This window comes from Salminus brasiliensis, chromosome 3 (assembly GCF_030463535.1).
Source record: "Salminus brasiliensis chromosome 3, fSalBra1.hap2, whole genome shotgun sequence".
In the NCBI taxonomy this organism is placed as follows: domain Eukaryota; kingdom Metazoa; phylum Chordata; class Actinopteri; order Characiformes; family Bryconidae; genus Salminus; species Salminus brasiliensis.
In genome coordinates, this window is record NC_132880.1 from 31,049,773 (window position 1) to 31,065,832 (window position 16,060).

Below are 16,060 nucleotides of genomic sequence, written 5' to 3' on the forward strand. Positions count from 1 at the left end.
CCATCCATTCTAAATGTATCTAGCCATGTATACCCAGATGTGTCTGCGTATCTATTGGTCAATCGGTCAGTCTATCAATGTCTGTCAGTCTGTCTACTAATCAGGCACTCCATCCACCAGTCCATTCATCCATCACACCACACATTCACTGTGAAAGTAAATGTGCCGACTGGCTATTTTTTAGCTGTAGTTCCTGAGGCCTGATGTTGAAAGCCAAAATGCACTTTGTCAAAGAGGATGCAAACAAACAAACAAACAACCTAACTAACTAAACAAAAATGCAAACACAAGGGTAGATGTTAAATTCAAGTTTTAATATCCTCAACTGCCCAATAAATTAACATTTACATAATGAATACATTAATCATGTTAAGTATCATTTCTCTATATCATACATCAATTTGACCTTTGACAAACTTCATATATATACAGAGAGCTTGTGTGAAGTTCTGATCGGGACAGCAGGATTTGACCTGATGGGGTCAGCTCCTCTCTTTACAGTGAGTAAAATACAAGTCAACTATGTGCAGTGGAGTTAAGAAAAGCAAACCGCTTCTAAAAGAATAGAGGATTTACAGCGGGGATCGATGAAAAGAAGAGAGGTCAGAGGAACGCAAAGTACCAACAATACAGTACTGACCATGGTCAAAGTGCCACCATTCCAAACCACTCAGCTCCATCACACACATCTGTCACCAATGTGAACCCATTTCATACTACAGTCAGTTATCCAGGCATCCCATTCACAGCTGTACCTGTAAACATGTATTTATCATATATAAAGAATAAAGACATCGCTGCAAACAAAATCCAGCACTACGGTGAAACTGTAACTGTAACATCTGACGCATTAAGTAACCCAAAAATAAATAAGCTTTGTCGCTGATAAACAACACAGAAACTGAACCTCAGGACAGCACACTGATATCCGCGGGTTTTATACTCATTCAGCTGCGTCTGTTAAACCATCCCAGCACAGGCGAAAAGAAAGGCACTCCAGACCGGCTCCCTTTTCCATAGCTTTTATAAATCGAGTTTTAAAACCAGACCAAGAGGGGCTAAACAGAGTCGTACCACTTCACAGTAAAAGAATAAAACTAAACAATAAAGAAAGTGACTCCAGTAAAAATGCCATGGATCTTACAGTGTATGGATGAAACATCAGCTAATTAAACCAGCATACACAGAATAAGTGATAAACCACTGAACTCTGTATCCATCTCTCTCTTTCACCTTATCTCTCCCTCGCTCTCTCCCTCAACCCTCCTCTCGTTCTACTTATCTCTCACCCATGCGCCCTCTCCTCCTCCACCTTCCCCCTTATCTCTCTCCCTCACTCACATGCAGGCCTTTTGAGGTTCAGCACAGAGGAAATGGTCAATGCAGCTGATACTATTTTTATCAGCGGATCCATGATGTGCAGCAGGATCTATTTTCACTCCTTCGGTTGCAGCTCCACTTTCCTCTCCGTTTCCTTCCTATTCCTCCCTCTCCGTGACTGATTTGATAGTTAAACAGTGTGAAAAGATCAGAGCGTGAGAACTACAACTCCCAGCGGGCGCGACGAATCCCCCCCCCACGCGTCCCACCTCATTGTTATTCATTAATATGTAAAAGACTATCAGATCCAGCTCTGCTCCAGCGCAGAGTTTCAATGACACTGCTGTGCCAGTTTGCATACGTCCACCTCATAACCACTAGTCATGAATTCTCACCTTCCTCTGCACGAGCCCCTCCCCCCCGGACACTGAGCAAGAACACAAACTCTATCTCAGGAGAGAAGACTATACTATTTCATATTTATTAGTGTTTTATACATGCAAAAATCTTGTATCTCTATAATGACAAGCTTACAGTAGGATGAAATACCCTTTATAGTGTTTAATGGAAGATTGAATGGGAGCGTTTCTATTGGTTTGCTCATTAATGTAAAGAACAACTGGCAGATTCCCATTAAGTCAAAATCTTTGAAAAATGGAGACACAAGATTTTTACATGACAGCAACGATATATACCGATCAGCCAGAAGATTAGCACCACCTACTTGCCTAATATTAAGTAGGTCCCCCCCTAATGAGGCCACAACAGATCCGGCACACCTGCAGAAGGCGTCCTGTGGTATCTAGATCTAGCAGCAGATTAGCAGCAGATCCTTTAAGTCGTGCATGTTGTCAGGTGGGGCCTCCATGAGCATAAATGAGCCTTGCTGCCCAGGACCCTGGTCCTCTGTCTACATTCGCCCTTTCATGGAACACTTTTGGTAGGTACTGACCACTGCATAGCAGAAAAAAAGTCCACAAGACCTGCCTGATGTTTTGGAGATGTTCTGACCCAGTCATCTAGCCATCACAGTTCAACCTTTGTAAGAGTCTTGCAGATTCCACTACACATTTCCCTGTGCTTGTAACACATCAACTTCATGAACTGACTGCTCATTTGCTGCCTGATCCATCACTGTAGATGAAGATAATCAATGTTTTTCAATTCACTTCAGTCACCGGTGCTAATGTTATGGCGGATCTGTGTGTGTATGTGTATACATATGAGTCTAATTACTATTTTCCTCCCTCTGTTGTAGAGTAAAAAAAAAAAAAAAAAAGAACTTCTATCTCTTAGTCGCAGCAGCAAGGTCCTGGAGTGTCTGAGCCCTTCCTGTGCAGCTTTTCACGCTTTCTCCTCGCTCACACTGCGTTTCGCTTATTACACCTCTGTCAGCAGTTGGAGGAAGAGCACAGTCGCTCTAAAGAAAGGCAAGGCCCGGAACACTAACGGAAGACCACAGCTGCACATAGAGGTGGGCAATATGAGGATATTTTATCGTTACTGTGACCATTTTTTTAATGCGATAAACAATATGCTTTTCTGAGCACATGCTAAAGGTCAGTACTTAAACAACACTGGCCAACTGCCTGCCTGCATTTTCTCTTTTAACAATTGGAGCAAAAAAAAAAGTCTTAATTCTTAATAAACTACACAAACTTTTGACAGCATCTGTAAAAATCGGACACTAGCTGCCATATCGCCCACCCCTAGCTGCACAATGTAGAATTATCGCAATACTGATCTGTGCAATACTGGCTCCTAATGAATCATGCAGAATGCTGTGAGCATCAGCCCCCGGGGGAAAATTCCTGGGGAGGTTCTGACGAAGGGTTCATGTGTGTTTAGTAGATTGGGAGTCATATCGCAATCACAATATGCAGAATATCGCAATATGGCACTTTGTCCTTGAGCAACCAGAGAGGCTCGCGTGAAAGGCTGCTCTGACAGGCTCTGACCCTCCAGGTTTTGAGGTTTTAAGGCAGGGGTATCAAACTCCAGTCCTGCGGGACAACAGCATTGCAGAATTTGGCATTGTACCTCTTCTTACACCTAATCCCACTCATGAAAAAGATGTTATAATCCATATAACATATTAAGATACAATAAGTTAAGCAGTTATTCAAAGGTTTGTCCAAGTGACACATTGGTTTGTTTGTTTTTTATTTGATAAAAAACACATTTTAATTGAGAATTAATAACGCAAACATAAAACACAATATTTTCAGCAATTGCTAACACAGTTATTTTTCATAACATAGCTGTCTAGAGGTTCTGTAGCATACTTCAAATGTTTTGTGAAGACTTTGAATTTTTTTCTCATGTCTGTTCTATAAAGATTCTCTTCGTCCAGTGGAACAGTGCACCACCATTATTGACTCAGCGAAGTCTAACTGCAGGTTCTTGGGAGTCATAAAGGTTTTGATTAACCTTTCTTACAAGCACTTATTTTATCCTTTCTGACAGTCTACTTGGTCATCCAGATCTCATCTTGACCTAAAACCGTAATTACTTAACATTGATCTTATTGCCTCCCCCAGTTTTGTAGACAATGATTAGTTTTCCCATCCTAAGAGAGCCTATGGTTGCTGAGTGGTGGTGCAAGGTTTGAAGAGAAATAGAATTTATAAAGCTTAGAAATTTGATTCAGCTGACAGTTTCGAATTACAACTGGTGTTATGCCTTAAGCCTGATTTGCTAATCAAGGCCTGTGATGTTATTAAAAAGTAACTGTGCATCAGTATTTGCTGAAGATTGTTTAATATTTAATTAGTTACTCAATCTGTTTATTTACTTCGTAATTAAGAAAACAACAAAATGTGTCATCTGGTGAAGGATGGCCAAACGTTTGCATACAGCTATATATATATATATATATATATATATATATATATATATATGAATTTCACAGGTCTTAAGGCCTATTTGTGGGTCCACACTTAAGTCCAGCCACATAACTTATCATATTAGTTTCATAGGTGTTACTGAATCATTTACAGTAGTTCATGTATAAGTGATTAATAACGAAATAATAAGCCTCTCACTGTTTTAGAAAAAAAGGGACAACGCTAATTTCTGCAGCACTGCTGCCCTCCAGCACTTTGACGCCCCTGTTTTAAGGTGTGTCATCATGGCAATTCTCACAAGCTAACGCTCCTGTGGTGCTGTTTGACAAAACTCTCCCTGTCCCTCTGCTGCCGCTCTGTCGCAGACGCTTCCCTTTCTGCTTCCTTTTCCTGTCTGGCCACGTTCACCACCTCTTTCGCCACTCCTTTTACTTCAGCCCTAAAACCTCTCTCGCCCTCCGGCTCCCTCTCCTCTCCAACAAGACTCCCGACGTCGCTCAGGTTGCCCAGATGTTCCACCGAGTCGCATTTTTCCAGGTCCGATGCGATAGTCTGCAAGCTTATGACGGACATGGAGTCCGACCCGGCCCTCTCTGCCCGCTCTCTCTGACCCCAACCCTGCTCCCTATGCTTCTCCACCCACTGCCTTGTTTTCTCCTGATCAGCCCAATCATTATCCATTAGACTTGACCCCAGCCCCCCATAAGCCCCCGCCTGTATGACCCCCTCAGACTCCGCCCCTACGGGTGAGCTCCGCCCCCCACGGGCTCTGTTGCGCTTCCTGGCTGCTCGGACACGCCCCCTCTGGGCGTGGATCTGCTCGCTGATCTGCTCCAGGTTGCGCAGGGCGACAGAGTAACGGGTTTTCACCTTTGCCACGCGCTCCTCCAGCTGGACCACTTTGGACTTGTGCTCCTGCAAATTCGTTAGATTGATGAGAAAAGATCATCCCAGAAACTTCATTCACAATTAAGTTCTTAACAGTGCACAAAAATAATGGGAACATCATATCATTCCATCATATATAGGCTATGTACAGTAGGGCTGTGTATTGGCAAGAACCTGGCGATACGATACTATTATACAACGTAGTCAGAAAAGTGGGATCTGAAGAACAATTGTGCTATCTAGCTGTCTGGGTTAAAAAAAAAACAACACCACAAAATTAATGTCTGCCATCAATCTTTACATGTAAACTATTGATTAACAACTTCTGTGTTTGTGAGAATCAAAACACTATTGCAAAATATAATATTGCAATATTTTGATGTCAATACTGTACAATACCCCACTAATGGTATACTTTGCCTACTTCAATCCCATAAACTGAAAGACTGACGGACAGAGAGATGTATCTCATGATTTGTCTACACACGTGGACTGGTTATGAAATTCGGTCCCAGACAAACCCACTTACTACCAAACAACTAATCACCGCTTGCTATTAAAAGTAAAAGTTCTGCCTTTTCGCCTGTGTTAAAGTGAAGTCCCTTGAAATATAAGTGTGAGAACATTTAAGGATGCCATAACCTGGCTGAAACAAAATGTTATTAAGTTAGCTAGTTAATCATCTAGGTTTAGCAAGTGATCGCACATAAAGGGTAAGCTTACCATCTGCAACTTCGTTATACAGGTAGATTGAGTACGCTAGCTAGCGAAATTAAGGGTTTGGTTTATCCTGCTTTTGTTGGAGTAACTGCCTCTACTGTCTTAGCACTGCTGTGAGCATTTGATTGCATTCAACACCAAGAGTGTTAGTGAGGTCAGGATGTTGGAGGATCACCCTACCTCATCCTCAACTCATCCTAAAAGTATTGGATGGAGCACCATCATTCCCACTACTCCACAGCTCAATGGGGCTTTATACCCCTCTAGCCTACTCCTGGCTGGCATTAGTCATGGTGCCAATAGGTTAAATGCTGTCATTAGAAGGGGTGTCCACAAACATTTGGACATATAATTTACATATAGTGAATATGCAGTGATTTCATATTGCCTTCACAGCAACCTACTGCTTTCGTGTTTTGAGTGTTTATTATACTGGGAAGCATATCGCATGGTACATTGTCCATATCATTTGTGTGAGAGACTGCAGGGTAAGGCTTTGGCTCACCAGGTTTTGAGGTTTTCTTAAAGCCAGAGTCAAAGCCTGCAATCTACTCAATTAATGACAAAGGCTTTCATGTAGTTCAAGTGTAGTTCAAAGAAGAACACAGTGAATAACCTATGATTTCACACTTCCCCAACATGCACGTAGCAGTCTGCTCCTATTGTGCGACTAGAGCAGAGTGTTTCTCGGTTGTGTGTGAAAAGCATGACTGGAGAGTATTTTGTACCTGTTTCAGTTGGCATACCGATCATGGTAAGTGGCAGGTAAAAAAAAGCAGCTCATTCATATTTTGTGCGCCAGTGTTTGGAGGAAAGGTGGATAGCTTCTACACAATCAAAACACTGGCACTTTTCCACTTTAAAATAGCTAAACCCTGTGGTCTTTATAGCTCTCTGTTAAATTCTGACAATGTGCCTCACTTCTGCAGGTTATGAATAATGCCTGTTTACATTAGCATAAGTAGTAGCATAAGTGGAACACAAAAATGGAACTGGATTGGGCTTAAAATAGCTAATATCTGACCCATTAAAAAGATACCTGGACTGGATAACCCCTAAACACAGCACAAGATAAGACAATTAAGATAGACAGATTACTTCTACAACAAACATTTACATATAGTATATACTGAGAGGTATGCTATATTAAAAAAAAGTACTGGGATATTAAAAAAAGGGCATTAAAAAAAGGTTTTCTTGGGGTAAGTGTCTCTACTTTCCAGGGAAGGCTTTCTTTTTTTTCTTTGGAGCATTGCTGTGAGGATTTGATTGTATGCAGCAACAAGAGCGTTAGAGAGGTCTGGATGTTGGTTGATCACCACCCCACCTTATCCACAACTCCCCAACCCATTCCAAAAGTGTTGGATGATGCACCATCGTTCTAGAGAACACAGTTCCACTGCTCCACAGCTCAACGCCATCCTCCAGCCCATGACTGGCATTAGGCATGGTGCCAATAGATTCATGTTTATCTACTCCAGAGAGTCTTATTCTATTGATAATACTTTTATACAGGGACTAGACCAGCTCTGTATGTGTGCAGTTGTACATCTGTGTCAGCAATGGGTGCAATCATTAGCTGTCCACATACATTTGGAAATATAGTGTATGTTTATTAAGCTGCTATTCACTTCTATACATTATTAGTTAACTACTATGAAACAAGGGTGTGTTGATGTAGTTAGAGTGCATCTTATTGTGTTGACCAGTCGAGTGCCAAACAGGCCGGTGGAGTCTCATTGTATTAATACCTATAAGATTTATGATCTTTTTATACCTATATACAGCTTACACACCTTAACTCACTGCATCTTATTGTGTTATTTATAAAAACTTTCCCCTGAGGGACCACGGGCCGTCCTCCATCAGTCTACTTCAATGTAAAACTAATAATAAAACCCTTTCATATCAGATCACCAAGGTTTTACACTCCAAAAACACTCTACTCTCTGAGGACGCAGTTCGAATATGTTAATATGAAAGACACTGGCAGGAATGAGTAACCGAAGCGTCTCTCAGGAGCAGGATGGGTTAGACCTGGGTGAGTTTTTTACCTCCAGGATGTGGTTGAACTGAGCCTTGAGCTCAAAGTAAGGTTTGGACTTGAGGATGACCCTCTTGAGAGCTTTCTGCAGGGTCTGCACTCGGGCTTCCGCCTCCTGGCACAGCTGAGTGACCCGCTGGTGCTCTCTCTCGCTCCTCAGACGCTCCTCCTCCGCTTCGTTCACCTGCCAGAGAAGCATATCAGCCAGTCAGCTTGCAGAATCTCTCACAGCAACTGATAATCAGTAGAATACAATATCTAAGTATCCCTGTAGAGAGCTAATTAGATAAGCTTTAGATAAATTACTCAGAAAAAGCTGTACTGAATCAGCATTTAAACATCTATTACAGCAGTATATGCTCTGAAATTCAACATACACAGATGCTCATCTCAGATGCTAAAGATCTTACACAGCACAACTGCAAAGTAAGACTCCCAAGGAATCCAGATGAAGACATGTAACCTTGATCATTAAGTGCAGGTACGCATTAATCACCACCATTGATTGGCCCTGGAGAGCAAGTGTTTAAGCAGCAGGGAGGTCATTAGAATACAAGCAAACCCGGTAATGGGATAAGAGCATTTACCTTAAACAGCCCTGTTTATATGACCTGTGCTTTCATGCTTTCAGTGAACGAATTCCTTGTGTGTACTCCCTAATTAGCCTTGGCTGATAAGCCGTACTGTTTGGCTACTTAAGTAAGCTTTACAGACCAAATGGGTCAGGACCTCACAATAAGGTATAATGAGGAGCCGGGCAGAGTCAAACATATCTTTTTTTTTTTCTTCTGCAAAGCATTCAAGCAAGATTACTAACATTTTTACACAAGCAGCTTGAGCATATCTGCTACAAAGGAAAATCTTTTTCTTCTTTTCCAGCACCTACTGTTTGTGAACAATTCATCAAAAAGCAGTGGGAGTCAAAATGCTATATATAACTAAGGCCAAAGGCAGTTGCTTATATGTATCCAAGTGACACTTGGTTATAGGCAAGATAAGTGAAGATTAAAATAATATAGGAACGTGACTTAATCGCACAACTCCGTATTCATGAAACATTTGAGATGAAACTTTTTATCTTTACGGTACAAAACAAGTCCTTAGGGTCAATCTGGAGTAATATCTGTCTGACTGCTGTTAAGCATGTAGGTTGGTATAAAGGGCAACTGTCAAACTTTAATAATAAAGTATTATGCTTCTACGGTAGGCCTCCATATATTTAATGGAGGCATGTTCCTGAAGACAGCATTTAATACCTACTTGCTAAATGCTAATAGGTCAGTAAGGACCAATAAATGTTGTTTTTTTTTTTAAAGATGCTTTTAATCTGTATTGACACCTTGCAGAAGCTGCATATTATAGCATAGTTTTAATGCTGCAACAAAAACACTAATTACTCCAGAGTCTTACCAGATAGTGCTGCTGTCCTCTCATTGTGTCCTCTCAGCGGGATGTGCTGTTAGCAAGCTGAAGAGATTATAGGCAAGTTTGCTTTTAGCCTGGCCCCCCACTTATTTTCCTGGGTCTAGCTTTCTTGAGTCTTAGCAGTACAAAAATATGGAGGTACTTTCCCTGACATGAGGTTACTTCCAGTTTGGCAGTCAAATGAGCAAGCCTAGATTGTTTTTGACAAAGCAGATGTTGGAGAGCAAAAATGATCAAAGCTAGCGCTACTTAGAATGCTTTCAATCCATCGTGTGCCAAGTCTGAGCTCCTCTTTTGCAGACACTGGCTCAAGAAAAAACATGATCTCAAGCCTGGGTCACGTAGCAACCCATATTCCCATAACTAGAAGAGTCTGGAATTTATTTGCTGCTTCCCAGTACCAACCACAATATTTTTCTCAAGTCACTGTCGCATTTTACTGTTTTGCCAGCTTTGACTAGGGCTGCTAGTGTATGGCAATTTAGAGACTGTTACTATGAATCGGACAGTTTTCCAGCTCTGTTTTGGTTTTGCCAAATTAAAAGTTTGTGGTGTGTCAGTTCCAACTCATTATTCAACTATGCTGAAAATACTACTCAAACATAATATTGGGACTTCTTAGTTTTTCTATTTGTTTACTTAATCTAATATTCAAATAAGGTGTGTAGTTCGTAATAAAGTTTGAGACTTTAAAAAGGTTTTGACTAAACATTAAGACAGAGGCATCTGCTATCATGTCTCACAATGAACAAAAGGGATATCTATGTGAATTTATATACACTGTGTGCAGAATTATTAGGCAAATGAGTATTTTGATAACATCATCTTTTTTATACATATGTTGTTCTACTCCAAGCTTTATAGGCTTGAAAGCCAACTACCAATCAAGTAAATCAGGTGATGTGCATCTCTGTAATGAGAAGGGGTGTGTTCTAATGACATCAACACCCTATATAAGGTGTGCTTAATGATTAGGCAACTTCCTTTCCTTTGGCAAAATGGGTCAGAAGAGAGATGTGACGGACTCTGAAAAGTAAAAAATTGTGAGATGTCTTGCAGAGGGATTCAGCAGTCTTGAAATTGCCAAACTTTTGAAGTATGATCACCGAACAATCAAGCATTTCATGGCAAGTAGCCAACAGGGTCGCAAGAAACGTGTTGAAAAAAAAGGCGCAAAATAACTGCCCATGAATTAGGCATAGAGCAAAATAATAGAAAAAAAAATAGAGCAAGTGAGATGGGTATATGTTTGTTTTTTATTAAGTTGCCTAATAATTCTGCACAGTAATAGTTACCTGCACAAACAGATATCCTCCTAAGATAGCCAAATCTAAAAAAAAAACCCACTCCAACTTCCAAAAATATTAAGCTTTGATATTTATGAGTCTTTTGGGTTGATTGAGAACATAGTTGTTGTTCAATAATAAAAAGAATCCTCTCAAATACAACTTGCCTAATAATTCTGCACACACTGTATGGAAATGTTATCAAAAGATATTTAACTCAGAATTATTATTTTGTGGGCCATCTACTGGTATGGTAAATTGTTCACATCTAAAACACTAAGCAAACTCAGAAGAAAACCCGAACCAGGAGAGATCACCTCTTTTGCTGCCTTTATATTAAACCTTGTGTTTCATTTTTATTACATTGTTTTTTGACTGTTAGTATATTCTCGCTGCCGGATCGTAAATTTGTATCTTCAAAATGTGATTCTGGAACATTTCTATTGGTCAATTCATTCATGATATTTTGACACAACGTAAAGAACAACTAACAGATTTAAATTCTGTCAAAAGTAAAAAAAAAAAGTTGCTGTGCAAGAGCAGCAATATATTATTGCGATACTCAAACACGATTAAAAATGCAGATATTGCAGGTCACTTCACCGTACCTTGGCTGTTGCATGATTGAGCATCTCCTGCCAGGTGGGGTCCATTGTGTTCCTGTCGGCCAGAAGGCCCTGTTCTGCCACGTACACCATTTCCCTAGCAGCTGTGTGCATGGAGACGGCCCTCTCGTAGCGCAGGGCTGCTTTCTGGGTCTCTTGCTGGGCCTGCAGGTGAATCAATCAATCAAACCTCAACTGGAGATACAGCCATCAATCATCCTGTTCTTAAACATAGCCACATCTGTCAGGAGAGTCTGAGACTTTGACCTTTCAGTGAAAAATGAAGTAGATGAGGACAATGTGAATGCATTAAGCGCTCAGAGAATAAAAGCATGATGGAATAAATGGAAATAATAATTCCTGCTACGCATGATGGGGTGAAACCTTTGAATCCTATATATCATTTGCAGGGCCATAACCAGTCACACAGCATCAGGCTGAGGCATTGTCCAATCTCAGTGCAGGAGACCAGAGCTGACACCCAATTATACAGCATGCAAGGACATGACCAAAAACCATTTAGTTAACAAAAAGGGCTGACTCGTCAAGAGGAAACTGCTGTGCTAGAATAAAGAGCACCCAAACAATCAATACATGGAAGGAACTTAAAATAACAGGCCATATGTCAGAGATTGACTTGGGGAGAGCATGTCACTGCCACAAAGGATGATGTCTAACTTCTGGACAAGATCTTAGTTGATGAAGACAGATTGCAGGTTCATGGGGTGGGAACCAGGGACGAAACCTAAAAGCGGCCTCAATGGATGCACAAGGTTGCTCAAAGTTTAAGGTCACAAGGAAGAGATTGATGGCAGCTCCTGTTAGACTGCAGGTATAATTTTTGTGAAGCTATGCCTCAGCTGTCTCAAACGGAGAAGAAGTAAGCCCTAAACCACCATGTGGACTGAATACTAATAGTCTCACACTACACAATATAACACTGGAGCCCAATGCTGCTTGTACAGAGTTTCGTTTCAGCTCTAGTGTCCACAGGAATAGATAAGATGGTTGCTACTCCTGTTTTTAAACTATGCAACACACTTTTTCCTCTTACATGGATAAAAGCATGTCATACAATGTCAGGTATTCTTTAAGCAAGTCAAAGTTTACATACCCGCACTGAAAATAAGTGGGGGGAAAAAACAAGGCCATCGTAGTTGCAATGTGCTTAGTTCCATCAAAAGCCAGAGCAAGCAAACTTGGATAAACCAGTGTACTAAATGTGCCTGAAAATGTGAACACTGGAACACAGTCTGTGCTGTTTATCCAGCTAGCTAACTTATCTAAGCCTAGATAGCCGGCAATGATTAGCCAAATGCATCCAAAAATATACAAAAAAAAATTTACATTAACCACTACTTTCAAGAGGGTCCGTATAATATTACAGCAGGTTGGACACCTCTGCGATACAGAATTAGTGTGCAACAGAAACGCTACAAATTAACGCAAGTTCGTTAGGCCCCAGTAATCATGCTCCATGTTATGAGGCGAGTCCACTCAGCCTCTTCCAAAGCCTGTTTATAGTTCTTCAAGCGAAGAGCTGACCAGGTCAAACTTACAATCCAATTCTCTTTCAATTGTTTTCAATTACACTCCATGGCCTCTGAAGAGAGTTTTCCACCAGTCCAATTACATGTCTGAGATTGGCTCCTAACAACGCTAATGAAAATTGATCTGCAAATCATATCTTGTATTTCCAGGGGTTAATCGTATTAAGGGGCACGCGGGCTGCCTAGCCCCATAATGATCATTAAGCCAAGGGATATTTTCTGGGTCATTTTCACCGCAGTCACCCAAAGGGGGTGATTTTTATCATTCATGAGAGGCGCTACGACATACACAATCGGAATGCTTATTTCAGCATTAGGGACAAAATTGTATATGCCTGAAGAAGGTCACCCTGTCCCCTTTTCCCTCTTTGACACACCTCTTTAGCAAGTCTGCGAGCTTCGTAGTATGGCCTGGCTTTCTCTATGCAGGCACCGAGCTGCGAGCCCTGAGCGTTGAGTTTGCGAGCAGAGTCTGTGAGGATTCTCCGGTAGCTGGATCTTGCCTCCTGAATAAAAGAGAGTCAAAAATACACTGGCATGACTGGCATTCATTAGATGAAATGAAGGCAGGTGTGTAACCACAGCATTTTCCTTTTTATATATTTATATATATATTTTTATTTATTTATTCATTTTTAAAAATGCACTGTACATCAAGATGTTTTCAAAGAATGATAGTCCAGTAGACGTTCTCCAACAGCCACTGAATAGCCACATGACAAAGACAGGCCTGAAGGTTGGAGAAGCGGGCATGGAACCGGGCATGGAATGCCGCTGGTTTGATCCCTAGGACTGGCGGGAAGTGGTGGGTGGGGGGAGTGAAGGAACAGAGCCTTCTCCTTCCTCAGCTTTCATGGCTGAGGTACCCCAGTTGCTCCCTGGGAAGCTGAAGAAGCTGCCACCACTCTGGTTGTGTGTTTTCACTGCCCTAATCGCTAGTGTGAGGATGGGATGGGATATATGCGGAGGTTGAATTCCGTGGTACTGTTGTGCAATGTCGGCAAACTGTGTTACTAGCATATTACATCTACCGTGAAAAAGTCAGACCTATTATGTAAATGCAATAAAAGCTTTCCACAAGAGAACAGTTTAGAACAGCGTGAGCCTTATCTGACTAAACTGGTCTGGTCTACATCTGCTCATATGTCATACATCAGTTTTGTTGGAAGTGTTTGAAGGATGGCTCTCTTCATTTTAGGTGGAGAACCACAAACAATCACTTAATCTCCCAACAAGACAATAAAAGACCACACAGTGCTCTTCAAGTGATGAAGTGGCTTGAGGAGTGAGGCTGTTCAAGTGATGTCATGAACAACACAATCACAAGACCTAGCATCAGGAACTGCTTCAAGAATTGTGTGCAGGAGAAAAACCCAGTCCGTTTACATCATTTTAAGAATATGAAAATATGAAAATATGCCAAAGCAGTGCAAGACAGTCATCAAGACATACATTGTAAACTATGAAGGCACAAAAAGAATCATTTAGCAAACTTAAAAATGTTAAAGCATTTAGGTGGGCTATTATCCGGGGTGCTGTCAACTTGCGGTTTCTGAGGCCGCTGATGAACTTATTCTGTGCAACAGAGGTAACTCTGTCTTCCTTTCCTAGGGTGGTCCTGACGAGAGCCGGTTTCATCATAACATTTGATGGGCTTTGCGACTGCACTTGAGGATACTTTCCTTGAAATATTTTCAGATTTTCTTACAGCAATGATCGTCATTTTTCTTTTCTTAGTTTAGTAGTTCTTGCCATATTAGGATTAGAACATTACTCAAACAGGGCTGTTCACTGTATACCAACTCTACCTCTTCACAACACGACTGATGGCCTCAAACACACTAAGGGGGCAAAAACAATTAAAGTAATTAACTCTTGACCAGGCACAGCTGTTAACTGAAAGCTGTTCCAGGTGACCACCTCATAAAGCTGACTGAGAACATGCCAAGATGTGCAAAGCTCTCATCTAAGCAAGAAGTGCCTACTTTGAGGAATCTAAAATATGAAAAACATATTCTGGTTTTTTTGTTTACTAAGTAATTCCATATGTTTTTCTTGAAGACTTTAGTATCCATCTACAATGCAGAACATTTTAAAATAATGAAAACTGCTGGTGTAGTGATCTGATCAGCTCAATCAGGGTGAGGTTGTCAATATTATCACCGTCCTGCTCACCGGTATCACAGACCTGTAAAGCTCCTTGTCTAAACTACTGTTCATCTCTCACAGAGAAACACCTCTAAACAGACATGGCTAGAAAATTTGTCAGAGAAATAAAAAGGTCACTTTTATTGTTATACATTAATTTCACTCTTCTTTTTTTTTAACCCAACAGCAACAAAAAGGACACAGTCCCGGCGTGTGTGTGTCTCTGTGCTCGTTAAATAAGACCAATGAAACCTGACTCACATCCAGCTGCAGCTCCAGTCTGTTTATCTCATCACTGGCCTGGTTCAGATGCTCTAGCTCTTCCTATAATGAGAAAAGAGACAGTGCCTAAAAACACAATCAATCAATCAGAAAAAAATACGTTTTTACATCAGTACAAGGTCCCATGAGTGCTAATTCCCCCACTGCTTGTATTAATTCAGTGATACCGGTCAAGCAAACGCAGGCTGTCCAACGATCAGATTTGATGGCAATCTAAATATTCATGTCTACCTGAATTCTGGGGTCTAGCTCTTCTTCTTCGTACTGCTCATCCTCCTCGTCGTCCTCAGCCCCATCCTTGTCCATGCCGCTGGTTTCGTTGGCTCCAGTCTCGGGCTGCCCGTTGCTCCGGTCTCCGCGGCGCTCCTTCAGCGCCCCGCACGCCTCCTGCGCCTCAGCGGCCGGGTTGTGCTCGGTCCAGCCCGCGGCCTCCGGCGCTCCAGAACCGGGGGGATTCTCACGCAGGCTCCCCGGTTCCATACGTGGCCTTAATGCACAGATTGTTCGGTGAGATTTTCGGCAAGACGAGGGGAGAAATATAACGCTGCACGTAAAAATGTCTTTAAACGTTCAAATGGGAGATATTTACGCCCATGTTTGGATCCTAACGGAGTGGACCGTTAGCCTTTAGCAAGCCTGCAGATCAGTGTGCTGACACTTGCAAGGCTAGTAGCATGCTAGCTAGCATAGTTCACAGCAGAAATGTTAAATTAGTGGCGCTATTTTAAAACATTCAGAGCTCAAAGTGTGTGCGTTATAGACTCAAAAATGAACATGAACGCTGTCAATTCCCAATAATGTAATAAAACATCTGCTACCTTGCTTTGCGTGTGTTAGAGTCCCTCTCATCCCCTGCCTCCCCTTCCCAGCCTCTTCTTTCCTCCCCGGCTTGTTTTGGAGTGTGGGTAAGGATTTGCCCTCTCATCAAGTCTACTTCCCTTACTCA

At 41.5% G+C, this 16,060-nt stretch overlaps 1 protein-coding gene across 1 annotated transcript; it reads right to left on the minus strand.

Annotated features, from left to right (window-relative positions):
- Positions 1 to 295: 295 nt before the first annotated feature.
- Positions 296 to 16,008, minus strand: sh3bp5lb (SH3-binding domain protein 5-like, b). Its single transcript, XM_072675873.1, has 7 exons — positions 15,933 to 16,008; positions 15,346 to 15,601; positions 15,094 to 15,156; positions 13,062 to 13,190; positions 11,138 to 11,299; positions 7,829 to 8,002; positions 296 to 5,081 (listed from the first exon to the last, which is right to left on the minus strand). The coding sequence occupies exons 2-7, from the start codon at positions 15,592 to 15,594 to the stop codon at positions 4,461 to 4,463; spliced, it is 1,398 nt and encodes a 465-aa protein (XP_072531974.1). The 5' UTR covers positions 15,595 to 15,601; positions 15,933 to 16,008; the 3' UTR covers positions 296 to 4,460.
- Positions 16,009 to 16,060: the final 52 nt, after the last annotated feature.